The sequence below is a fragment of the Sciurus carolinensis genome, chromosome 11 (genome assembly GCF_902686445.1).
Source record: "Sciurus carolinensis chromosome 11, mSciCar1.2, whole genome shotgun sequence".
Lineage (NCBI taxonomy): Eukaryota > Metazoa > Chordata > Mammalia > Rodentia > Sciuridae > Sciurus > Sciurus carolinensis.
In genome coordinates, this window is record NC_062223.1 from 10,614,983 (window position 1) to 10,642,667 (window position 27,685).

A 27,685-nucleotide genomic window follows, 5' to 3' on the forward strand; every position below is an offset into this window, starting at 1 on the left:
TTCTCAGCCCATTCCCCTTTATTTGCCTATCCTTTCCCCTCATTCTTTTCCCCCTCTCTCTATAACCTCTTGACTCCCCAGGGTCAAAGAGTTGATTTGTAGCTCAGTGGTAGAGCACTTGCCTAGCACGTGTGAGGCACCAGGTTCGAGTCTCAGCACCACATATAAATAAAATAAAACAAAATAAAAGATCCACTGACAACTAAAAAAAAAAAAAATAGAGTTGATTTGAGAATTTATCTTCCATTTGTCCTGCCTTGGCCAAGCAGCAGCCTGCCTTCACTGCTCAGTCAGCACTCAGTCTTGTTATTAGTTCCACAGTTCCAAGATGGAAAAAGGACCCTGTTTGCAATCAAAATAACAAAAAGACGAACAAGACTTACTACCTGGGAATGGGAGTAAGACTTAAAAGCGGTAGGGGAGGCAGTCCACGCAGAGGAAAGTGCATGGGCTCTGGGGCTCAGATACGTGGCTGCAGGGATCACCCAAGTGCACAGGTCCATCATCACCAAGCCATCTGCAGTAACTCACAGCAGATGTGGGGACCAAATTACTTAGCAATCCATAACACAGTCAGAACGTGATCAATAGGAAGTGGAAGGAAAAGTTTCCTGGCCTTGGAAATCACACAGACCGGGTTCAAGTCCTGTGCCTCCTTAAGTAGCTCCCATTTCCAGGTGTCGTTCAAATTGGGACATGTCTTAGAGCATGGCAGTGAGGATTAAAGGTCAAGGGGCACAGGCAGTGCCCTGCACCATACATGGCACACAGGAGGGGGTCCGCAGTCACTTGTACCCGACAGGACCACGCCAGGGACCTAGAAGGTGTGGTGGAGCCGGGATGAAGGCACATACCAGTATCCCAGCGACTCAGGAGGATGAGGCAGGAGGATCGCAAGTTCAACGCCAGCCTTGGCAATTTAGCGAGATCTGTTTCAAAATACATAAAGGACTGGAAATGTGGCTTAGTAGTAGAGCACCCCTGAGTCAATCGCCAATACTGCGGACCAAAAAAAAAGAAAAAAGTCGATGGATAACTCTAGGAGCGACTGAACCACGCTTGAGCAGTCTGCTCCGCCAGGTGGGACACGTGCAGCTCCGCCGGGGTTTGTGTCAGCTCCGCGCAGGGGCGGCTCGCGCACGCGCAGACCGCGGCCGGCCCTCGAGGCGCGCCGGCGGGGGCGGGGGGCGGGGGGGGCGAGGGGCGGGGGGGGCGAGATGTTCAGCTGCGCGTGCGCATTAGGCCCGGTGGGCCGGCGGGCGGGTACCAGAGCGTCGAACCCGGCTTCGCTCGAGGTCGGCGTCCGCCTTTCTGAGAGAGCGTTTCTTAGCAGGTATTCCGGCCGTGGCCACTTTCCTCAGGCGCGACCGACCCCTAGTCAGTGCGAAAGAGCCTGGCTGAGCTCGGAGCGGCCGGGGAGTGAGGTAATGGCCGCCCGCGGCCGGATGCCCCCGCGAGGTCGGCTTTGTGGCCCTTTCCTCTCCGAGGGAACTTTCCGCGGCCCGGCCCCACCCTCGCAGTTCCCCAGGGGTCACCTCTGGGCTCGGGGACGTTGCAGGGCCCCAGGCGGAGGCCGAGGGCAGCGCGACCCGGCCGGCGAGCCACCCACGTGCTGCCACCCACCCAGCCTCGCGGCCCCCAGCTCCCCGCACCCGCCCGCTCCGCCCAGAAACGCCCCCTGACAGAAGTGCTCCTAGTGATCCATTACCACCCTCTAGGCCAGGCTCAGCAGTTGCCATGAAAACGAGACTTCGCCCGGTGCAACGTTTCCTGTCGCATCCTGTACTAATGATTCCAATGCATCTCTGGCTTTCAGATGCCTGGTTGCGCCTTGGAAGTAAATATTTTGAGTCATGGCTCTTACTGAGCTCCTGGGTCAGCTCCCCTAGCCCTCCATTGATTCTTGGCATCTGGGGAGGTGGGAAGAAAGATGCGGGCCGGTGCACCGTGCTGCGCATCCTTGACTTGTCTCAACTCTATTTCCTTCGTTTGCAGGTCTGCAGGTAGTAAACCCCCCACAATACCCAACCGTGTAGGGTGTCTCCTGGGCACCTGGAAGCTGGGCATGTGCAAATGTGAACTCAGCATCCTCCTTGCTACATTCAGGACTAGGGGTGTAGCCCAGTGGTAGGGCAAGTGCTGAGCATGCATGAGGCCCCTGGGTTCAATCCCAAGCACTGCAGAAAAGTAAAAACAGCAACAAAAAACCTTCCAAGCCTCCTTTTTCTTTCTTTTTTTTTCTTTTTAAGGAGGAATCATCTAGCCCACTGGGAGTCACCGTGGACTGTTACCTCTCACTTCAACATTACCTCCCCAAGAAATCACCAAATTGGGCATCTTCCTAGGCATCTTGCCAGTCAGGGCTACTTAATCTCCACTATAGTCCAGGCCATTGTCAGCTTCTTCCTGAAACCACTGGAGTCCCCTAGCTGGTCCCCTCTCATCTCCTGTTCTGGGTTGTTTCCCACATTAACAGCCATCTGGTCATGTCATTTTTTTAATTATACCCTTCAGTGCCTTCTGATTTCTTAGGATAGACTGCACAGTTCTGGCTTATAAGGAAGGCTCTCATCCTTTCTGCTTTCTTCCTAGATGATCTCATCCATTTCAGTAGCTTCAAATGCCTCCTAAATACTGATGACTCAAATTTATATTTCCATCCTGATTTCCATTCAGATGCTAAGAGTTTTCCTCCTTAGCATAATCACTTGGGTGTCTACTAGGCCTCTCAGACTTAACCAAAACAGAACTATTGATTCTGCACCCCAAGATCTTTTCCTAGAATCTTCCCCATCTCAGTAAAGGGTATGTACCATTATCCAGCTAATTGCTAAGAGTCATCCTGAGCCCCACACCAATCTATAAGTTAATGTAAAATACACCTCAAATTCAACCATGACTACTAAAACCCCAAGTCCAAGTCAGTAGCATCTTTCTCCTGGAATACTGCAGCATAACTGGGCTCCCTGTTTCTGTTCTTGTTGCCTTACAGTTTTCTTCCTTTTAGCAGTCAGATATTTAGATATTTATAAAACGAACCAATTTTTCTTCCCTTTTAAACCCTTAGCATAAAATGTGGGCTTTTCACAGACTTATAAGCCTTGCATGGTCTGGCCCCTACCTAACACACTGACTTTATCTCCCTCTACTCTGTCTTCATTCTCTAATTTCTTGTCACATTGATCTTTGTCAATCACGGAGCAGCTGTGCTTGCTGTGTTTTCTACTTGGGATGCTTTTTCTCCTGATCTTTGCATGCTTGTTTCTTTTCCATTAAGGCCTCAACTCTTGTGATCTCTGAAAATCCCTCACTGGCCACAAAAGCAGTCTCCTACTCACTCTACTTTAAAAGCCTGTTGTAAACCAAGTGAGGTGGCACACCCCCATACTCCCAACTACTTAGGAGGTCAAGGCAGGAGACTTGTTAAGTTTGAGGTCAGCCTTAGCAACTTAGCAAGACCCTTTCTCAAGATAAAATTAAAATGGCTGGGGATGTGGATCAGAGGTAGAGTGTCCTGTGTTCAATCCCTGGTACCAACACACATACCTACAAAAGATATTTTCTTCATACTACTAAGAATACCTCAAATACATTTAAATATTTGTGTGCTTATTGTTGCTCTCCATGCCTCCTTTAAGCCCTTAGAGACAAGGATTCGCATCTCTGTTGTTACTTGATGTATCATTGCCCAGAATGGAACCCAGTGCATGGTAGGTTCTCAAGATGCATGGGAACTAACAGCTAATCCATAGACTCTGCACTTGCACACTGTGTTCCAGGTTACTACACTTCTCTCTTCCAAAAGTGCCATGCTTGCTCCCAATTGAGGACTCTTGTACCTGCTGTTTTCTGTGAAACCTCAGAACCCACACCTACTCACTTTGTGCCTCCCTAGCTCCTATTTGATGCTCAGAAATCAGTCGCTTAAGAGTGGGCTTCCCTGACTCCAATATAGGTTAAGTTCCTCTGTAACATGTTTCTATGTCTCTCTCTTTTTATGTAGCTGTTAAAACTATTTGTAAGCTCTCTGTAGGCAAGGATCAAGATCTTACTGTCTTTACCTCCAGTACTTAGTTTCTGGCACACAGTAGAGATGCAGGTATTTGTGAACCAAAGGAATAAATGTTGAATGAACACAAGATTGAAGTAGTTAATTTGGGTAAACATTAAGAGAGCAGTTAGCATCGAGTGCAAGTTAGATGAATCTGCCCTGCCTACTTCAGTAGAAAACTTCAGATCATGTGAAATGATCATTATGTATGAACTACAAGTGTTTTATAAATAAGATATTTGGGGGGCTGAGGGTATAAATAGTGGTCGATCATTTGCCTAGTGTGTATGAGACCCTGGGTTCAATTCCTAGCACTGCAAAAAATGAATAAAAGAAAGAAGGTTGTTTTTGTTTTTGTTTTTCCTGGCTAAGGTCTATTAACCATCAGATCCCTGTGGTCTGATAGTCTTTCGGTATGCAAAACTTTCTGTTTATTATCAATAATTAGCCTGATTCACTATGCTTAGGTGGTAACATATGAAGAATTAAGGCTAATGTTGAGTTTAGGCCAGTTTGTAAGGTAACAGACAGGGTCTCACTAAATTAGCTGAATTGGCTTCAAATTTGTGATACTTCTGCCTCAGCCTCCCAAACCTCTAGGATTACAAGCCTGCCCCATTGTGCCCAGCACTTGGTTTTCTTATTAATTTCCTCAGAATCTACCATTGTTTCCTATCAAGAACAAAATATATGTTGGAGGCTTCTTTTTACACTTCACTGTATCTTTCTTCTGCCAGTAAGACTGTCCAGGTATGTATACCAGAGACTCGGTTTACAGCTGGATGTTGTAAAAGATACTTCCTTTCTCTTCAGCTGAGGCTATTCTGTCCACCACTTACTCTTCTGAAACATTGATGTTGCTTTTCTTTTTTCCGTTTTCATTTTTAATCTTCTCCCTACATGTATTGCTTCAGGGTAACTCGCCCAGTGGTATAACCAAAAAGTGAAATGTCCCTCATTGCCTGCAATTTTACATCCAAATGTTTTTTGGGTTCCTGGGGTTGGTAGGATTCTTAGTGAGTTCACTGTGATGTGAATGCTAATGGAAAGGTTGATTTTCATGTGACAAGTCACAACTACTAAACAGGTAGTGAGATAAGGAACCACTGCATTTTTTAATGAAGAGCACAATCCTGATCCTATTGACCAAAGGAAGTTTTTCATTAACTTTTAGGGTTAAGGTAGAAGTAGAAGATGCACTTAGGTATGAAGAGTAATTTAAGAGGTTAACTTGGATTCACTTCTGGTTTATTGAGATGTCCACTAAGATCTTTTGATTTTATGTCAGAGTTATTTTCCTAACTATAAAGTTTAGTTACTCTTCTTCCTCCCCCAAGCAAAACCTGAAACAGTTCCAAGGGCAAATCTATTCCTGCATGAATGCCAATGGCATTTTATAGGTTATGTCTTACCAGAAAGAGGGGGACGTAACCTTTGAGAAAGCAGAATGACATCAGTAAGCTTGGAAGTAGCCTCATCAATCTCTTTCTGTCTTGTATCCTAACACTTGGATAAAAAAAAAAATTTCTTGGGCTTGTGGGTGTGGTTCAGTGGTAAAGCACCTACCTAACATGAATAAGGCCCTGGGTTCAATGTCTAGTACCCACCCCCTGCAACACACACACAAAATATACACACACATGTGAGTGTGTGTGTGTGTATATATTATCTATTACATGTATACATATATACACATGCACACACGTGACTTACTTATTGGGTAACCTATGTGCTAAGTACTATAGTGAGCCATTATACATAATTTTATTAATTATTCTTATTACCCTGCATTGTGAGGAAGTGGAATAGTTCCTTTGAAAATGGACAAAAAATGTGAATGTAGCAGTTTACACCCAAATTATAATTCTAAGAACCATTTATCAGAAAAGATCATATTTGTTTCAATATATTTGTCCAGAATGAGTTTGCCTGGGGTCATCCTGAGTGAACAAGTTGTAGTTTAAAATGACAAGGTGATAGGTTATAGTGGGAAAATGCAGGGACCAGAGATTGACAATCTTGGGGGACTATTCCTGGTTCCATACTGGATTATGTGACTTTGTGGAAGTTGTTACCTTCATTTTTTTTTCCCTTGATACCAGGAGTTGAACTCATGGTCCCTTTGCCACTAAGCTACATTCCTAGTCCTTTATAAATTTTTTATTTTGAGGCATGGTCTTGCTGAATTGCCAAGGTTGGCCTCAAACTTCCAATCCTTCTGCCTCAACCTCCCAAGTAATGAATTATAGGTGTGTGTCACCATGCCTGGCCCTGTGTGTCTTTTAAATCTAATACTTGGGTATTTTCAAGGAAAGGTTCTAGGCTGGGACTTGTCAGATTTTGATTAAAGCTAATCAGTTTTGCTCTCTTGAATTCACTTTTCTTGTAAAGCATTAAGAAAGAAACTCTTTAAATCTATCATAACAGCTGATTTATATTATACTCTAGAGTTTATGGAGTGGCTGCTTACCACATTATCTCATTAATTCCTGCAGCAATCCAGGGGTAGGTGCAATTCCCATTATAGATGTAGAAACTAAGAAATGAAAAGATTAAGTGACTTGCTAATTACTAATAAGAGGCAAAAGTAGAACTTAAGCCTTGGTCTTTCAACTTTAAATATGCCTTTTGTACCAACCCATTCTTCTATAATTTCTTTTGCTTTAAAGCCATCATGATTTGTGGTCATCTAAAAATGGGTCAAAAGTCTGACCTTTTTCTGCAAGGTGACATCAACTTAATTACTGGGACATAGTGTCACCATGGCTACAGTAGAAAGTGTTGGAAAATAATGCTGTGAAATCTTTGAAGCACTACTACTATGTTGTTGTTTTGGATTATGCTGTCTAATCTGTGTTTTCAAATGAAGTAATTAGTGTGTGATGTTTGTTTCTGAAGTGGGCAGCCAGCAATTAACAGGAACAGGCCCCAACTAGAAGAAAGTTGTTTCTCCTTCTTTCAGACAGCCAGCTATGGTGTAGCACGTGACATTTCCTCTCTAGATTGTCACGTCCAGCTGAGTGTTCTTCATTTTTTTTTTTTGCTCTGATGCTTTCAGTCATCAGTATGTGGAAAACTGACTGCATCTTAGAAGAACTCTGAATAACAGAGCTAAAGTTCTGTGGCAGCAACCTAAGTCTTACCAGGTGGCTCCCTGCCTACTACATAAAAAAGTCATCTGGCACCCAAACTCTATCAAATCTAGATTGAGTTCCTGCCATACCTTGGACAAAGGACTCAGCAAGTTTTTTCTTGGGATATAAGCAATATTTCCACTCCAGTGACTTTGTAGTTGGCATCAAATATTTTTCACTTTTGACTGCAATTCTAGTCTAAATAGTCCCATGAATTCTGACTCCACTCTCCTTTCATTCTAATCCCAGATAGCCGAGACCAGACACTGGGGTATCTCCTTACTGGCAACCCAGACTTAAACTTTGGAAATTGTGGGAAATTCCATTCTCCGGGCCCATAGACCTGCTGAATTAACCATACAAGAGTTTTCCCTGCTAAGTAGAAATGACATTAGGATTATGTGGAAGAATAATGGAAATAGACCTTTATGTGTGTATGATATTTTACTACTTGCAAAATTATTTTGTTTATTAACTTGTTTTTCCTCCTAATAACCTCAGGTATTCTATTGGCAGAGTGGTTAATGGATCTATACTTAAGTCTGAATCCAGATTCCAGTGTTCATAGCCATGTGCTAGTCACTTCAACTTTCAGTGCCTTGGGTTCCTCATTTGTCAAATTTAGACTACTTACCTCATAGACTTTTTGTGAGGAATAAGTGAGATAATATATATATATATATATATATATATATGTATATATATATATATATATATATATATAGTGATTAGAATAGGGCTGGGTGCATTGGTGCATGCCTTTAGTGTTAGCTTCTTGGGAGACTGAGGTGGGAAAATTGCTTGAGCCCAGGGTGTTCAGGGCTAGCCTGGACAACATAGCGAACCCCTGTTAAAAAAAAAAAAAAAAGTTGCTGTTAGTTGTGTGTAAGAAAACCAAGGCTTAGAGAAATTAAGGAGAATCACTGGACCTGAGATTCAAGCCCAGATTCTTCTTACATTGTACCTGTTCTATTTACTCCATCTCAGCTGTCTCTGAAATCAATACCTTGTGTTATATACAGGTAGCTTTGATAGAAACTCTAGACCTCTTTCTCTATTCATTAGTTAAAGTTCTATATGAAGAGATAAAAGGAATGCAAAGTTTATTATCTCTACAAATATAAAGTGGCACAGCAAAGCCCTAGTGACAGAAATTACAGTGTACCTTTGAGCACATGCCAGATGCCCTCTTGGAGGAGAAGCGGCGTGCCATGCTCCCTCTATTATCTGACTTTACTGAGTTCCCCATGGAATGTAACTTAGGTGGGCAGAGTTCTGGAATCAGAAAAATAAAAATAGTAAGTGCTAGGGGTGTATTAGTCACTCTTGGGGTTTAGGGAAACCTCACAAGTAATGGAGAGGAAGAATAATAGGCAGGGAAAATAAGGCATTTCTTGCAAGATAGGAAAACCTTAGTGTGTACATCCTTATCTGATGCATCGGCCATGTCAGGGAGCTGTGCTAATTCCTTAATTTCCTCTCAGATTAATGGTAGAGGTCCTCCTAATTATGCCAATTATTGATGTATTATCTGAATTTTCTCATTATTTCACTTGGGTCCTCTTCATATTCATCTAGGTTCCAGGAAAAGTGGGACTAGGGAAGGAGAATAGATTCAATAGATATTTGGGAGAAACATTTCATTGTAACCATAAATTTGTGAGTCATCAGGGCAGATGTTAGCATCATTAGTCTTGTGGAAGAGAAGTGGTTTACACAAGGCCATAAGATGAACAACAAAACTTGCAATCAGATCTTTTACCTTCAAGCAGAGATTTCCCAAAACACCATGCATCTTCCCCATGCAGATAGGAAAATGGTCCCAATAACTAATAGCAGACCTGAGTCTGGTACAAGGACAGTGGTGCTGAGTGTTGGGCATTTTACTTGAGAAGAAATGCTACAGATTGAATAGACTCCCTTTCTTATATGCAAGGAGCAATCTTTTGCCTTTTAGTAATTCTCTAATATTTCTACTTTATTTAGGTTACCATTTGGAAACAATGAGTTTAAAACCTTTTACCTACCCATTTCCAGAGACGAGATTCCTTCATGCAGGACCCAATGTGTATAAATTCAAAATCAGATATGGCAACAGCATCAGGTAATTTTAAAGGTAGGAGAGTAGCCTGTGCAAGCACAGGTTAGTGTATTCTTCCAGGTTCATCCCTTCTTTGTCTTCATTCAGTCCAGGAAACTGCAGTCCAGTTGTTGCATTAGCACCTTGTAAGATTCTCTTTTATGGTTTGATTCTAAAAATGTCCCCTGAAAAACTCATGTGTTAATGTAGAAATGCTCAAAGGTAAAATTAATGATTATATTATGAGAGCTATAGCCTTATCAATGGATTAATCCATTTGATGGATTAATAATTTGAATGGACTACTGGATAGTAACTATATGCAGGTGAGGCATAGCTAGAGGAACTTATGTCACTTGGGGTGTGCCCTTGGAGATTATGTCTTTTTCCGGGATCCCCATGCTTGAACTCTCTCTCCCTCTGCTTCCCAGCTGCCATGAATTGAGCAGCTTTCCTCTGCCATGCCCTTCTGCCATGATGTTCTACCTCATCTTGGCCTCAGGGCAATGGAGCTGGCTGCCCATGGAATAAATCTCTGAAACCATGAGCCCAAAATAAATTTTCCTCCTCTAAGTTGTTGGGTATTTTGGTAACTGCAATGAAAAACTGACTAACACAGAAATTGGTACCAGGAGTAGGGTTGTTACTATGACATACCTAACCACGTGCTTCAGAAACCTTTGCAACTGGATTGCAGGAAGAATTTAGGAAAATTTGGATATGCAGGCTAGGGAAGGCTTATAATATTATAAGCAGAGCTTAATGGGCAATTCTGATGTGTGCTCAGAAGACCAGAATGCCACTAGGAATGTGCACAGTAAAGAATGTGCTCATGAGATTTTATATGGGACTGAAGACTGTATTGGTCTGGCAAAAAACTTGTCTACATTCTGTCCATGTCCTGAGACTTTGTGTGATGATGTATTAAAAGTTATGGGCTAATTAATCTGGCAGAGGACATTTCAAGGCAGCACAGCATTCAGGCTATGACATGGGTTTTGCTGGTAGTTGTAAGCAGTTTGGCCAGACAAGAAGTACTTGTAAAATTGGGGCCAAGAAAGGTATGATTTTGGAATAGATTACCACCACTAAGGAGAAGCTAAGTACTTTGCACAGAAACAAAAGGATAAGATGCCTTAAGGGCATCTCAGGAATAGGCAAGCCCACACCTACTGCAGACTCAATGGTGTAAAAGTGAAAACTCATTTAGGAGAACTTGTGGCACCCTGCTTGCACAGGATCATAGGATATTGTTTCCCCAGGATTCATTTCACTGTGCTTGGCCCCACAAGCACTCAGAGGCCTCCACAGTCTTGGTCCAAGGGGGCCTGGGTACTGCTCAAGCTGGCAGCAGACCTTGGGTCTTCTGTGTTGTGCTGGTTCTGCAGGAATGCAGGGAGCTAGAGAGGCCTCCACTGAGATTTCAAAGGAAGAAGGCCTGGGAAGCCAGGAAAAATGCACCAGAGTTGGAATCCCTACAGGTAACCCCTGAGAGGGCAAAGCATGAAGCCATGAGAATGAAGCTGAAGCTGCAGTGGAGACCCCAGGAATTAAAAGATGCCATGAATGCGGAATGCATGCCAAGGAAAGCTGCAGGAGGTGAGAAGAGCCCAACTGAGAGAGGCCATGAGGGCTGCAGCCATTTAGGCTATGGGACAGAGCTACCCCAAGCCCTTTGGAGATCACATCTTGCAGCCGTTTTCCCCAGATGCCAGACGTGGAACTACAGGACTTATTTGCCCAGCTGGGTTTCAGTCTTGTATTAGTCCCATCTCTTCTTTCCATGCCCCTGTTCCTCCATTTGGAATGGAAATTTATAACTGGTGTGCCATTGTGTACTGGATATATAGAACTTGATTTTGACTTTCACAGAAAAGTAAAAATCGGAGTTTGCTTTGAGTCTTGGAGGAGACTTTAGACGTGGACTTTTGAGCAATCCTGTAACTGTTAAGACTGTTGGGGACTCTTGGAGATAAACGAAATGCTTTTTGTATTGTGAGATGGACATGAGCTTTTGGGGGCCAGGCATGGAGTGATATGAATTGAATGTAAAAATGTCCCCTTGAAAAGCTCATGTGTTAATGCAGGAATGTTCAGAGGTGAAATGATTTGATTATAAGAGCTGTAGCCTCAACAATGGATTAATCCATCCGATGAATGAATAAAGAAGGACTATTGGGTGGTAATTGTAGGCAGATAGGGTGTGACTGGAGGAAGTAGGACACTGGGGGCATGCCCATGGGGATTATATCTTGCCCTGGCTCCCAGCGTGTACACACACTTGCTCTTTGTCTTTCTCTGCTTCCCAGATGCTATTAGCTAAGTAGCTTTCCTCTCTTACAACCTTCTGCCATTGTTCTGCTTCACCTTGGGTCCAGAGAAATGGAGTTGGTCAACTATGGACTGAACCTCTGAAACTGTGAGCCCCAAATAATCTTTTCCCTAAGTTGTTCTTGTCATTTATTTTGGTCACAGTGATGAAAAGCTAACTTACACACTCTTTCCTGGGTATTTCACATTCAATATTTTTTTATTCATATAAGTTGCCAAAATATGGGCATCATGCCTTTGGGGCAATAGCTCTCAATTTTTTTTTATCTTAGAATCTTTAATCCAAGAAATGGAGGGGCTGGGGAGATAGCTCAGTCGGTAGAGTGCTTGCCTTGCAAGTACAAGGCCCTGGGTTCGATCCCCAGCACCGCAAAAAAAAAAAAAAAAAAAAAAGAAATGGAAACAGTCCAAGTGTCCATCATCTGATGAATGGATAAAGAAAATGTACTACACAGTTGTATATAATTCCATTGTACATACACAATGTAATAGTATTCAGCTATAACAAGAATGAAATCCTATCATTTGTGATAACATGATAGAACTGGAGATCACTATGTTAAGTGAAATGAACCAGGCACAGAAAGAAAAATATTACATGATGTTACTCATTTGTGAAATATAAAAACATTGCTGTCATAGAAGTTGAGAGCAGAATAGTAGTTTCCAGAGGCTGGTGAGAGTTGGGGGAGGGAGGGATGGGGAAAAGTTAGTCAATGGGTACTAAAGTATAATTAGGAGTAAGAAATTCTCATGTGCACAGTAGGGTGGCTAGAGATAAAAATAATACACAGTATATTTCAAAAGCTAGAAGAAAGGAAAGGAATTTGAATGTTTTTATCACAAAGAAATGTTAAATGGCTGGGTATGGTAGTATTCACCTGGAATTCTAGTTACTTGGAAGACTGAGGCAAGAGGATCACAAGTTCAAGTCCAGCTTCAGCAATTTAGCAAAACTCAGCAACTCAGTAAGACCCTGTTCAAAATGAAAAAAAAAAAAAAAAGGACTGGGGATGCGGCACCCTTGGATTAATCCCCAGTACTCCCACCCCAAAAAAGCATGACACCAAAGAAACAGAAAACAAAAGAAAAATGGATAAATTGGACTCTACAAAAATATTTTAAAATTTTTATTTATAAAAGTACCTAACTGAGTACAAAGGCAACTCACAGCATGGAAAAAATATTTGCAAATCATGTATCTGATCAGGGTTTAATATTCAGAATATATAGAGAACGCTTACAACTTAACAACAAAGAAAACAACCCAGTTAAAAAACAGACAATGGACTTGAATAGGCATTTCTCTAAAGAAGAGGTACAAATGGTCAGTGGCTTATGAAAAGATATTCAATATCATTAGTCACTAGGGAAATAAATATCAAAACCACAATACACCTGCCAGCATGCCTTTAAAAAAAGTCAGAAAGTAACATTGTTGGCAAAGATGTGAAGAAATTTGGAGCCCTTGTATTTGGCTGGTGGGAATGTAAAATGGTACAGCTGCTATAGAAAATGGGTTGGCAGTTTCTCAAAAAGTTAAAACAGAATTACCATATGACCAGCAATTACACTCCTAGAATTGAAAACAGAGACTCAGATAACTTGTACAGTGATGCTCATAGAAGCATTGTTCACAACAGAAGGTAGAAACAACCCATGTCCATTAGTGGATAAATGGATAAAAAAAATGTGGTGTATATGTACAATGAAATACCAGTTGGCCATAAAAAGAAATTATAAAAGGAATGAAGTTCTGATACATGTACAAGAGGGATAAATTTTTAAAGCATATGCTAAGTGAAAAATTCAGTCACAAAAGGACAAATATTGTATGATTCCGTTTGTATGAGATATATAGCATAGGACAGTCAAAAAGACAGAAGGTAGATTAGAGGACATGGGGGCTGGGAGGAGGGGAGAATGGAGAGTTAGTGCTTGAGCAGTGTTTCTGCTTGGAGTGACAGAAAATTTTGGAAGTAGTGATGATGGTCATACTACACTGTTAAAGTGATACCACTGAGTTACTATGCTTAAAAATTTGATTCAGGGCTGGGGAGACAGCTCAGTTGGTAGAGTGCTTGCCTTGCAAGCACAATGCCCTGGGTTCAATCCCCAGCACCACAAAAAAAAAAAAAAAAAAAAATTGATTCAAATGGTAAATTTTATGTTAAATGTATTAATTTAAAAATGATATATCCATGAAATGTTTGTTTTTATTTTCAAATATTTTCAAAAACAAAAAAAAGGTGAGAAGATTGGCATCATTTTACATTTCTGCAAATCTCATTAGTGTCTGGCTTAATAGAAGACTGCTAGCTAGATTACTCTATCTAGTTCCACATTGTTTGTTGCATTGTGTTTGTTTGTTGTTGTTGTTGGTATTTAAAAAGTCCAGGGATTGGAGTTGTGGTTCAGTGGTAGAGTGCTTGCCTAGCATACGTGAGGCACTGGGTTCCATTCTCAGAACCGCATATAAATAATAAATAAAATAAAGGTCCATTGACAACTAAAAAAATTTTTTTTAAAAAGTCCAATTCAGGGGCTGGGGAGATAGCTCAGTCAGTAGAGTGCTTGCCTTGCAAGCACAAGGCCCTGGGTTCGATCCCCAGCACCCAAAAAGAAAAAAAAGTCCAATTCATAAATTTGTAGTTAGGAAAGCGAGGTAGGAGCATATTAGTAGCCCTTTCAGATCATCATAGATAGTCTTCTTTGACCCTACATCAAAACTTGACTGGACTGGGCATATATATAGTTCAACAGTAGAGTACTTGCCTAGCATGCACAGGGTGCTGGGTTCCTTCCCCAGCACCACAAAACAAAAACTAAAACAAAAACGTGGACAAGTGGTAGTTTGGGGTTTTTTCAAATGGTAGGTTTTTTTCCTCCTTAAGGTTAGTTGCAATGTGGAATCTGAAATTATAACAGTGAATTTTTTGAACTCTATTACGTTAAAATCTACTGGCCTATCTTGTTTTTTGTGTGCATATTTTATTTAGCATGGTTTTGTAGTATGATGAATTCCATTGATCATTTTGAAATATTTGATTCATTGACTTACACAGATCCTCCAAATGTTGACACATTTCATTATATAATATAAAAAATTATTAATGTCTCTACCAATCTTATCAGATTCACACTGTCAAAACCACAATCGTGGATAGAAGTTTTCCAAAATTCAAAATTTCTCTTGAAAGCCCAGATATACCATTGACAACAAATACTGTCAGTTGTTTCCCTTGACTTGACATGCTCACTTTATTCATTTTTGAGAAAATGTCTATCAAACTCCCAAGTCTGAATAGCAACCATAGTTTGTTTGTCAGCTGATCATTCGAGTAAAATATAATTTCGGGAAAAAAGCAGCTCGTTCAATTTTGCAACTTAAAGAACCACATGAGTGCTTCTCTTCAAGATAGTCATTATATATTGAACCATCGTATTTTGGTAAGTAGCAGAAATACTTTATGCTTATTTCCTATTTTATCATATAACACATTGTAAGATACTGTCATGTACCATATATCTTAAAAAGCTAAAATAAATTAGTTTGAATGTTTTCTTCATACATAAATGATAAATGAAGAGGTGGATACGTTTACTCTGATTTAAACATTGTACAACCTATATACATGTATCAAAACATCACATGGTACCTCATAAATAAGTATAAATTTTGTTTTCATATATCAGTTAAAATAAATTTGAGTAAGTTTGAAGATGAAAAAAGAGATGTAGTCAAGGATTGAAGTTTTCTATAATTATTTTTTACTGCTTCCTCAAGGGTATTACAAGAAACTGGATTTTTTTTTTTCCCATGTGGCAGTAAAAATTACTGTGACTGCTGGCACAGCTTAGTGCAGTAGCTAGACTTGTGCCAGGGCACCAGCAGTTTTGCCACTGTTGCTCTTGCACTAATGTACAAATGAAAAATTATAAAGGCAAATAAAATTTAGTAGCAGTATAAAAGCTTTTGCTCTTGGACACCCCTGGAAAAGGTCCTGAGAAGCCCCAGGGACCCCCAAAGCACACTTTGAGTGCAACTGGACTAATGAATTATTAGCTGTTACAGTGGGGATTTCAGATCTTGGTAGGTCAACAGAGAAGACATTTTGGTACAGCTTTTTACCAGTGCTCAGACCACACCACCTAGGTGATCACTTCTTCCCACTGAGCAACAGCCTCAGCACACACAATTGTTATGTATTTCATATCTCTTCAGCTATTTAAAGAATAGACCAGAATCTGTTCTTGCCAGAGCTTTCCTTCTTATTCATCTTTTATCTGTTCACCTTCTAGGGGAGAAGAGATAGAAAATAAGGATGTCATCATCCGGGAACTGGAGGTAAGGAAAGAAGCAAACTACTTCTGGAAAAGTCACTCTTCCCACCAACGATACATTCACATCCAGACTTCTAATTATTTCCTACAAATTGAGTCACAAACTCCATTTGATAACTTGACTTCTCCCTCCCACATTTCCTCTGCAAAGAAACTTTACTGTTTTTCTAGAGAAATTTAAAGCCCATATCCTTTCTCAATTCTAGTTGAAGTGTCAGCACCTTTGAGGCTGAGAGTTACTTTGTTTCCACCAGAGTTCCCAGATACCCCCCTCTTTTGTGGGGGCTGGCACAGAGAAGGCTTCAGGAGCCCTTCCACCTTCCAGGGCTCTGGGAAACCTCATCCCAACCACTGCCTGGTACTTGACGTCCAGGAAATTCAACTGTAAATACTAGACAAGGCTGCTGTCGTTATTTTAATTGGAAACATTTGCAATTGCTTTATTCCCATTTCGTTTTCATTCCTGTTCTACCCACTCCTCTAGTTTTAGGCTTCCCAAGAAAAGACAACTGAGCAGCAGTTAGGCAACTTTGTAAATCAGTGAAAGCATTGAATGAGTTGGAATTCTGGGAGCTTTGGAGTCTAGTCCTGATTTGGTCACACTAATGAACTATGTGACCCTGGCAGATCATTTGTCAGTCTGGATCCCAACTGCCTCATCTATAAAACAAGAGGTTTGAACTCATTTATCCTCTTCTAAGTTCACAACTCAGTGATTATGACAAGTGATTTACTAAGATGTGCTTCCACATTTCAAAGAATTATAATATATTAAATAACTTAACCACAAAACTCTATGAAAGCAAATCTTTGAGTCATAGCCTTAAATGTTCCTGTGACTCTCTAGCTACATGTTAAAAGGTACATTAGGATCTTGCAAGTCTTCAAGGATATCATTATAAATAACAGTTATTTCCATATAGCACCGTGAAAATTTTCTTTTTAAAATTCCGAGCAGAGTTAACTTCATGTTACTTTGCGTCAATTAATTTGGACAGAGACAAGCTCGAGGCAGCATAGTGAAATGAAGGGAGCACAGACTTGAGAACCTGAATTTGAATTCTCGTTCTTCTGTTCAAACATATGTATGTGACTTTAGGCAAGTTACCTTCTCTCTCTCAGTCTGTTCCCTTACCTATCAAATAAGGTTAATAAGTGGTGCCTACTTTCAAGACTGTGGTGAGGATTAGGAGTATATGTATGCAGTGCCTACCAGCAGCCCAGTAAGTGGTAGCCAGAGAGTATTTACATATGTTTATATATCATACTAAATTTTTCAAAGTGCTTTTTATATCTTCTCTTTGTCTTACTCTCATTAGTTTGGGGGCAGATGTTATCACTGTCTTTCATTCATTTATTAATTGTCAGTGTGTATTTACTGAGAGCTGATCTAGCCTATGGTGAAGAGTGTGAGCTCTGGAGCCCTCCTGCTTGGGCTCAGATCCTGGCTCCTTTGTTCCCAGCTGTGTAAACCTTAAGTGAGTTTTTTTTACCTCTCTTTTTCTAAGTTTCCTTATCTGTAAAATGGGGATAATAAAGTTCCTATCTCATAGGGGCTTTGCAAGTATTAATATATACATAAACATTCACTTGCCATAGTAATTTTTGAAAAAATATTAATTGTTATAATTATAAGCAAGACACCATGCTTGTACAGAGACTGCAGAGATTTAAAAAAAAAAAAAAAGTTTCTTTTGAGGGGCAGGGAGTACCAGGAATTGAATCCAGGGATACTTAACCACTGAGCCATATTCCCAGCCTTTTTTATATTTTATTTTGAGGCAGGGTCTCATTGAATTGCTTAGAACCCCTCTAAGTTGCTGAGACTGGCTTTGAACTTTCAAGCCTTCTGTCTCAGCCTCCTGAGTCACTAGGGATTACAGGTGTGTGTCAGACTGCACCCAGCAAATGGCAGCCCAAACAGGAGGAAAACGAGGTTTACAGAGGTGAAATGACAAAACTGGAACTGAAATTCATATTTTTCCCGTAGAAATTCAGTCTTTTTATAATACCCAAATGATTTAATTAGCATACACTAATAATCATGTTTAATTAGGGATTAATTGATTAAGATTTAAAAAGAGTACAAGAAAAGGTTTGATTTAAGCAAAAGCAAAATAACTGTATATTGATAAATATAGGTATTATTCATTCATATATCTGTTGTTAAGGGTTTGTTCTGCATCACCCACGATGGTACACATCATAGAAGGGATGCTAAAATAAATCAGTAATATATTCGACTTCAGTTAGATCTCCCACTAAGGAAAATGAAACATGAATGTTGCATGTGAAATGTAATAAAGGCCCCAAGCTAACTACTGTGAAGTTTGGGACAGCAGTTGATTACAACTCGAGAAAGCTTTCTGGAGGAGAAGACTTTTGAACTATACCCTACAGGAAAGGTAGGATATGGACAGGGGATGATGGATGGAGAGGACGTTTCAGGCAGAGGGAACAGTAAAAGGACAGAAGTGAAGAAACAGAAGACACATTCAGGGAATAGAAACTAGTTCAGTTTTGTTAGAAGACAGGGTATGTGAGAAGCAGTGAAAAATATAAATGGAAAGACTGGCTGAGATTTGACAGTATTGAAGTCATCTCACATCTTTTTCAGGATTCTATCCGTGCAGTCTTGGGAAACTTGGACAATCTGCAGCCCTTTGTTACAGAACACTTCATCGTGTTTCCCTGTATCCTTTCTTTCCTGGCTGTCATGAGCTATAGCTGCCACTGTAGATTCAAATGGAAGCAAGAAAACCATAAGCAGTTTGGAGGGAGGGTCATGGAAAGGGGCAGGGAATCTAAGCCCTAAAGCCATTCTCAGGGAATGCGTAGTCATCCTTCCTCACTCCTTAGCACCATTTCCCAGATAAAAGCAAGTGGGAGAGAGTTTCCCACTTGAAATTCAAACATGGAGAAATTGTCTTGCTCCCCTACCCCTTTGTTTTCACTCTATATGTGGAAATGAAATGGTTTCATGAAAACCTGTCACCTGGTAAGTAGCATGAGAGGACTGGGGGTGGTAGAGAAGAAAGAGATTAGCAGTGCAAGCTGAATATGGTGCAAGTCTGCCAGACTGGGTTCCAGCCGCCCTGTAGAAGCCAGGACCACGTGTTGTCTGGTTCAAATCCCGTGGCTTGGTTGGTTTTTTTTTTTTTTTTTTTTTTTTTTTTTTGATACCCGGGATTGAAACCAGGGGCACTCAACCACTGAGCCACATCCCCAGCCCTTTTTTGTATTTTATGTAGAGACAAGATGTCTCTGAGTTGCTTAGCGCCTCACTAAATTGCTGAGGCTGGCTTTGAATTCTCGATCCTCCTGCCTCAGCCTCCTGAGCTGCTGGGATTATAGGTGTTTGCCACTAGACCTGTGACTTTGCTACTTAATAGCCATATGACCTTTGATCAATTATTTAATCTTTCTATGCCTCCTTTATGAAATGGTGAAGAAAAATATCAGTACCTACTTCACTATTAATCTTCGTTAAAGAAAGTAACTGTATAAACACTAGATGGAAATACAGTCTGACTTAGAGTGATCTCTCAATAGAAGGTAAGTCTTCTATAAACACTGCCTTCGGTTTAGAGAATCCAGTGACTTTCACCAGTTTTTAATCCCTGAGGGCCATGGGTTATTTTACTCATTGAGGGACAAGAAAACACCTGCTGGAGTGATTTGAAAAGGGTGCAAATGCCTTCAAATAGTTCACTAATTCACTTGTCACCGATGCCTGAAGTCCCAGTTTTTCTTTTATAGTAACGATTATCTCCTTTTAAGTGATATATCATCAAAATATAATGTGACTCAAACCTATTTCAACTTGTAGGTGACAGTCCTTCTGGAGCAAGGAGGGTGAGAGTTTGAAGACACTGTTTCTAGGGAAAGTGGTGCCAGGTGGAAGGGAGAAGGGCACATGAGGAAGTTTTGTCTGGGGCCAGTTCTGAGAAGCAAATAGTAGCCAGAAATTCAGGCAAACAGAGTTTGGATCCATTATGACATTTCAATTTCCTATTGTAGGGAGACCAATAAATGACAGTCCTCTTGGCTTGGTAAGTTTGCCCTTTCTGTACAAAATTAAAATCACTGTAATCACCTCATGTTGTCCCCATAATGCTACTCTTTTCTTCCTCAGACTTTGCCACTTGGTCACTGCCTAGGTCCCATCAGAATTATAGGCAGGAGACCCTGTGTGTCCCCTTAGCTAGATTTCAGGCACCGTGAACGTCTATCTATCCTTGCTACGAAGCTGGTGATAAAAGTTGCCTTTGAAGGCTGCAGCTGTAGCTCAGTGGTAAAGCACTTGCCTAACACGCACACGGCCCTGGGTTCCACCCTCAGCACTGCCAAAAAAAAAGCTGCCTTTGGCAGGTTAAAGTTGGGTAGCTCCCTTTCTTGGTATCCTCTTCAACTGTGAGCCACTCTGTGCTCACAGGACTCTGGTTCTTCACTGAAGCTGCTAACTGAGAAGAAAACAGCAGGAGCCTCTGTGAGGAAACGAGGACTTGTGGAAGAACCCGGCTCCCCCCGTAGCACAGGGCTGCGCAGGTCAGTGGCAGCCTCAGGAGGCTGACTCCTCCTAGCCTGGCTTTGCTACCTGAGCTGGGGGGCTTCCTCGGTACCTGCCTGTTCTAGTGAGTGGACTAAGGAAAGTAAGCAAGTTGACATTTGTGATGTAATTTGAACGCAGTCCCTTTCTCAGCAAAGTAGGATTGTTCTGTTCACGATGAAGGCTGAGAGGAAATACAGTCAGATCTGTACTGACTCCAGTGCAGTCAGTGAATGCGTACCAAGGCAGCATTATAGAAGGCCCAGTCAAAAGACACAAAAATTATGAAGTCAGAACATTATCCAAAAACAGAGGGAAACCTTGAAAGAGAGAACAAATAAAATATGATTATTCTGTTTTACTGAGTGAGCCTTAAGCTCTTAGGACCCTAAAGGTAGTCCAGGGAGAACTATAAATGCTTGCAAGAGGGTGAATATCAATTTTTAGGTGAAGTATCAGTTATACATAGCAATTGTTAGGGAGAATGTTGAGCACATGAATTACAAGGTAAAACTTCGACTCTATCATGTCGAAGTTGCTGTGGAGGCTGCTTATGATCTTTTGATTCTCTGTCAGGGACAAAATGAACCTACAAGACAGTTCAGCCATCCCTATTGGCATCCCAGAGAGGCCTGCTGGAATAATCCAAGGTGTGGTCTGCTCCCCAGCCCCTGGTGCTTTCACCCAGGTTCACAGAGGGCAGTCGCTCTTTTCCTGGGACCGTGTGGATCCTGGGGTAGACCACAGAGGAGCTGCCCCCCGTGCCTTCCAGGTGCGCACGCTGGGAGAACTGAGCTGGGGTAGGGAGTTCCTTTCCAAGCTAGGGAGATGTGAGTGTTCTTGGAGGTGCGAAGCTTTGCTATGTTCCATTTGAATGAATTTTCCATAGAGATGAGGCTTCAGATCTTCCCTTTCTCTGGGTTTTGATGCTCAATCAAGTACTTCAGAATCTAAAACCTGCTGTCAGTCACATTTTCCCTTTTTCAAACCCCATATCCTTAAGTGTTTCAAATTGGGATTCTACTGCGAATTAAAGCAGCACCCAAAGAAAATTTGGCCACACAATTTTTCCTGCCAGCCAGGAGTGGTATAAAAATAGCCAACCTGCTGAAATATTCATTTGGGCCACATTTGCTTGAATGTGGTAATGTTGTCACTGCCAGTAACATTTCCTGGGCTTTTTCCCCCACTCAGGGCCAAGATGGGGACTTCTAGTCAAGAAAGCAGCAAAAAGAAGCCCCATATGGAAACCAGGAAGGTGAGCACCAAAATGGAGGCTTTGAGGTTCTTGGCTGCTCCTGCTCCTGCTCTGTGGCAAGGCAGGGTTCCTGTTACCTGCACAGAGTGTTCTTACTGCAGATGGGACTGACTGAGTGCATGCTCAGGTTTCACTGTCTGCAGAACAACATTCAACTACTTCCCCCTTGCCACAACCATCCCCAAAGTGGCTGTATAATGCACACATGGATGAATCCGTTTGTTAAAACCTGCCTCTTCTCAACTTAGAAAGCAGCTGCATGTACTCTGTAGTTGAACTGAAGTAAGAAAACAGGTTTGTATTGAATAGAGGTGGAATTCAGTGTAGAACTTTCTCTTTCAAAAACTTTGATTTCATCTACACTGGGGTCTGAGTCTGGGAATGGCTAATTTTAACAGATGAGCTAGACATTTATCAGCACTGGAAATTGGTAAGAGAAAATTTCTAAAGCAGTGATGGGCTGGCCCCTGCCCATTTGGTTTGAATCTACTTACGGAGTCTGTTCCCCATTTGAATATTCATATATCTGCTACTCCTCCATTTCAAGGCTTCTTTTCCATAATAGTCTCTAAAGTAGTGCCCTTTTACATTTTCTCCCCTCTTTAAATAGCTGTTGCTGTTATACCTGCCTTATAGATCTTTCCTTTTTTCTTTCCACTTCATGTTTCCAAAGTAGCTCTGACCCTCAGTACCCAAACACCAGCCTCATATCCTTCACGTTCCCAGGACCTATAACATGATCAGTTATTGAGCAGACATTTACGTGTGCATGAATTTAACAAATTTTCACTGTGTCTGCTGTGTACCAAGTGCCCTGAAAACACCAGCCGTGTCAGGCCAGGCCGACAGTTACTTACAGATTGACCGTGTGCAGAGGAGGAGGAGGCACATGGTACAGAGAGAACACAAAGTGACCATGAAGGAAGGTTCCCAGAGGAGCCCTGAGGAGCTCAGCGAGCTTAGAGAGCTCAGGCTGAGAGGGAAGAGTGCAGGGTGTTTGGTGGCTGCAGCCAGCCCCCTGGGAGCTTAGAGCACAGTACCAGAAGTGTCACTGGAGGGCTGGGGTTGTGGCTCAATGGTAGAGCACTTGCCTAGCACACAGGAGGCACTGGGTTCGAGCCTCAGCACCACATACAAAACTAAATAAAATAAAGTTATTATAAAAAATCCACTTTAAAAATAGAAATGTTACTGGAGAGGCCAGCAGGAGAGGCCTCCTTCCAGTACAGGGAATTGAACCTGGGCCTCACACAGGCTAGGCAAGCATTCCACCACTGAGCTGTCCCCCATCCTGCAGTTTGCATTGCTAAGCCAGTTTTCTGCCTCCTGTTGGCAAGATGTTATGTTATGTGCTAGGGTACATACGAACACATGTAAAGCCTGGCTTCTCTCCTGGGGCTTATAATATACCTGGGGGAGGAGCATACCCTTGGGGTGCTAGCCCTCTGCCTCTGGGGGCCCAGGACATTCCCTAGTTGTGCCATAGCCAAGTAGCCCACTGAGTGACTTTAGGAAGAAAGTCGCCCCCTTCTCTCCCTCTCATCCTTTCTAGAGGTTTAAAAAAAAAAAGACATGAAAAAGTACAAGAAGGGTACATGAAGCTCTGGAGAACAAAGACACTTTATACAACCAAGATAATTACTATTAAGGAACGTTTCTCTCGCTCCCTTCCCTTCGTACCTTCCTATTCTTAGTTTGACACATCATCTCCCTCAAGAACTGTACCCACAGCTTCTTACTCAACATAATTACCTTTTCAACCTGATTCTGGGCTTAGAAAAAAACTGAGTAAAAGGAGCATGTTTATTGATTTTGACTCAAAGCCCAAAGACAGTCTCCATCACAGACCCTGTTCCCAAGGAGAGGATTTCTCCTAAATTAAAGTGATCACAGTGACTCTCAGTGTAAGTCAGTTGAGCTGGAAAAATTGAATTTGTGCCTATGGTCCAATGCTTGGTATTTTCTCTCCCCTTTGAGGGAAGTTAGGGTACAGGATCTCAGCCAGTGCAGATTGCATGCCTGAACACATTGGGAGCCTGCACGGGGAAAGCTTAGCCGAATGCAACAGTTATCTCATGAAAGGGATTTTGGATTTGGGGGAGCGGAAGAAGGAAAGGTAGACCCCTTCCCTTTGTTCCTTCAGGCGCTAGACCTAGAGACCCAGACTGTGGAAGAACAAAAAAATGTGGAGTGGAGGGGATAAACAGACAAATGGCCTAAAAGTGAAACAGACTGGTGCCCACAGCTTGTTTGCCCTTCTACTAAACCCATTCTCAGCAGATCTGGCCCTGGACGTGCAGAGGTTTTCAGTGTGTTCTCCTGCTGGAGGTCCCTGCTCAGTCTTCTTCAGGCTGTTTTTCCTCTCTTACAAGTTTGCCTGGGAAAACCTCCTTCAGATCACAGGAGAGCACAGAGGCCTGTGTCTTGTGAGGGTCTCCCTGGCTTGGGGTAGGCTCTACCTCTGCCCTCGGTCCTTTGCCCTCTAGTCCTTGCTTCCAACCCTAATAGATGCCACTCTTGTAAGGCTACTCTGTATCACAGAATTTAAGGTCCAAAGCATAGTTTCATCAAACTTGTAAGAATAATTCCCTCAAGCCAGAAATCAGAGCTGGGCCCTCTAAATCTTGTCACCACTCTGTCTAGAAAAAGTAAGAATGGTCTATGGTGTCCTTTCTTGCTGGAGTTCCCTGCCATTTTTCCGGACTATGCTGCTGTGGACTAGGATTTGAGAGGTTTGTGAAGAATCTCATCTCACAAAGATCTGTTCTGACCTGAAGCTTGTGCTTAGGGCGCGGCCCGTCCTGCATCGCCCAGGGCCCACCCTGAGTCTGCCTCCCTGAGTCCATCCTGCTCCAGAATTCATATCACAGCTCAAGGAACATGGGCTTTGCCGGACTCTCTCAGGCACAGTCCCAAAGAAAATAAATGCCTGTGTTTCTGATCATCAGGGTGTTTACTGAGAAATGCTGTGGTCCTGGAAACCAGTTGTAGAATGTCTTCTTCAAAGTACAGAGGAATTCCTATCAGGCAGTGGCACGTGGAGAAATAATAAGTTTGCACGGTATTGTGCTGGCTGCTAATGCCATCGCCATATTTCTGCTGAGCCTGGCTCGAGCCATGCCGATCACATTTACTCTTTAATGGCACTGTGCCTTTTCATCATGTCCCTGTCTGGAGTACCCTGCTCTCACTGACCAGCTCCTCACCCCCTAGATGAATCCCACTCATCCATGCAGGCCCCATCCAGACGTCACTCTCCCCGTGAAGCCTTCTTTGACGACTGCCACCCACTCTGCTCACGTCTTCCTCAGCAACCAGGACACTCTAGAGACTCAGGGGGTCAGCCTCAGCATGCTGGCTTGTAGCATATGGGTTATAGGTTGGTTTTACCCCACAGTTACACAGTTCTCCAAGGTAATAGTAAGGTAGTCCTGATTTCTGAAGCCTCAATATTGTGTTAATAATAGTGGGCCTTCTCCTTAGTAAGGAACAGTAAGGTAAGACCAGCTTGGCTTGTTCTCAGCTCTTAAATTTTGTGGTTTTAGACAGACAGTGGTTAGGGAGCTGATATGAAAAAGGACAGTCCTATGGAAGGAAATCTCAGACCTGCCTGGGCAGCCAGAAACCAGGCCCCAGTGCTGATGTGAAATCAGTTCATCAGAAAATAGCAATTCAGATCACCAGCCTATGTAGGAGTAAAACTTAAGACTTTTCTTGGTCTTTTTATCAGAACAAGGAAAGAAAACCCCAGCAGGCGACCCCAGACTCTGATACCACTGAAGCCCAGGAACAGGGTAGGTTCTGGGAAGTTCATATTTACCCTCTTTTAATAACGCCCTGCCCCCTTTAGTGCTCTGAGTATGAACACACTTAGGTGCTGTGCCTCTCACCCTTAGAGTCACCATTAGCTGTCCTCCAGTGGGGCCTGACCTGGAGTAACAGAACCCCCCTCCCGCCTCCCAAAAGGAGGGAAGGGAAGCAATAAAGCATGCCCTTCCTCTGCTTCTTTCTCTTTCTCTGTCTTTCTTTCTTTTAAGTTATGGATGGACACAATACCTTTATGTTATTTATTTATTTCTTTTATGTGGTGCTGAGGATTGAACCCAGTGCCTCACACATACTTGACAAAGTGCTCTACCACTGAACCACAACCCCAGGCCCCTTCCTCTGCTTCTGATAGTGAAATTGATGATCCTGCATTTCCAGAATGTTTCCAAATAAGGTGGGCAGTATTGTGGAAAAGTTGGAAGGGAGGTGTCTTTTCTGTGCAGCTGGAGAACCATCTTGGGGAGCTTTCTCTCCCTCCCCCTCAAATGTTAATATGAACACTCAGGGCACAGACAGGTGCTCTGCTAGGCCCGGGAATGCATATGGAGGTGGTGTCCTTCCAACTTGCTGATCTTTCACCCAGCATGATGATTCAGTGTGGACTGTAGTTATCCTAGAAGCAGGACACAAAGCAAGTGAGTTACTGGACACGCTGTCGTTCTGTGTGAAAACATCAGCTGTGGTGAATGACTGCGGAGTTGAGCTGTGTAAATATCTGTGGAACCTGGCTTTGAAAATACTCCAAGGTCAGACGAGCATCTCATTGAGCTGAGATGAAATTGGGAAGGTCAGAGCAAACAATTCACCTGGCTTTAAAGAAATCTTGGCATTTTCGTGTGAAAATAGCCCATGGACCAATACCTTTTTCCTGCCTGAGTGTTTTCCTTACAGATTCTAAAAAGGAACACAGCCTGCCAGGGCCAGTTGTCCCACCATTACAGCAAAACAACCCACCTCCACCTAAAGAGCTAGGAACCAGTGGCTTCTTTGGGTTTCTAAGGTAAGGTGAACTCCTCTCCTGCTATCAAACTGAGATCCAGTGTCCAAGCAGTGATTAGCTCCAGAGCTGCCTCATTGAGTCTTTCAGGGAAAATGAGAATAAAAGCAGATGACTTGCAGAAGTTTCTCAGTTATCTCCAGGATAGATTGTGGAAATGAGATTGGGGACAAGGGCCTTACCTGTGAATTCAATACTGTCTCATTTGTCTTTGTGCCCCTCACCCCCATACGAGTGTGCCCAGCGTAAGGCCTGGTTTCAAAACCTTGCTGGAATAGTCTCTCCTGTTTTACTGGAGCCATTCAGATAGTTTGGTTTCCAAAACATTTCTGTCCTTCCCTCTGAACCTAGGTTGTCTTCAGAGTCCTTTTGCAGAAAACAGTTAGCAAATCCTTCCCTCTGTCTAGGGTTCAGCCATTCCATTGTGATTCTTTTTCCTTTATTTCTCCCTTCTGAGTGTAATTAATTTAGGTACCTTCTCAAATGCTGCTCCAGGCCTGAATTTCCATACAGTGGTTCCCCAGAGCAAAGTGCCCTGGCTAATGAGGCCTTAATGGGACTGGGGAGAAGGGAAGGAGGTCTCCAGTCTCAGCCTACTCTCCTCTCACTCCTGCAGCACCATCTTCCCGTTTCGATATTTCTTCAGGAAGAACAGTCAGTGAGCCTTCCAGACTCGGCAACAGAACGAAGGTCCTCTCTGCACCACGCCTCCAGAACTGTTCCTCCTCTGACTCCATCTTACCACATCTCCTTTGGAGCCATGGCCCTGACTGACTGAGCCCTGTTGTGGGTTTCTCTTGTCCCTTCTCCCTTAGAATAGTTTTTTCCCTAGTTAAGACATCAAGGGAAAAAATGGGGCTTTCTAAAATACTATGGTCTAGGAATTTCAGTGCCATGAGGGCCAGTGTAGGTCCTTTGTCTCCCAGCACTTAGGATCCTAATGCTAATAAATTATTTATGAAGAGTTATTGATTGCAGTCAGTGAAGCAGATTAAGAGAACAAACTTCCCTCAAATATAGAGAAAGCAATGCACGAAACTTCCCCTGGTCTACCCGACTGCTGTTTACCAGATGACATTGGGTGGGTGAGTCTTACTGATCCCCAACCTTAGG

The 27,685-nt window shown here is 42.5% G+C and overlaps 1 protein-coding gene across 10 annotated transcripts; it reads left to right on the forward strand.

Moving 5' to 3' along the window:
• The first annotated feature begins 1,212 nt into the window (after positions 1-1,212).
• Majin (membrane anchored junction protein) lies at positions 1,213-27,461 on the forward strand. 10 transcript variants are annotated; one of them, XM_047516288.1, is made up of 13 exons: positions 1,373-1,424; positions 1,719-1,837; positions 9,172-9,289; positions 15,899-15,944; positions 18,558-18,633; positions 18,813-18,938; positions 19,961-19,992; positions 20,376-20,488; positions 21,066-21,139; positions 21,684-21,747; positions 25,478-25,541; positions 26,467-26,575; positions 27,189-27,325. In XM_047516288.1, exons 2-12 carry the CDS (start codon positions 1,738-1,740, stop codon positions 26,545-26,547), a joined length of 894 nt encoding a protein of 297 aa, XP_047372244.1. In that variant the 5' UTR covers positions 1,373-1,424; positions 1,719-1,737; the 3' UTR covers positions 26,548-26,575; positions 27,189-27,325. The 10 variants fall into 10 exon arrangements, 6 of the variants coding, with proteins under 6 accessions (XP_047372244.1, XP_047372242.1, XP_047372246.1 ...); XR_007103870.1 differs by lacking the exon at positions 21,066-21,139 and having other exon boundaries at positions 25,843-26,575; positions 27,189-27,228; XR_007103873.1 differs by lacking the exon at positions 25,478-25,541 and having other exon boundaries at positions 27,189-27,209.
• The last annotated feature ends 224 nt before the right edge of the window (positions 27,462-27,685 follow it).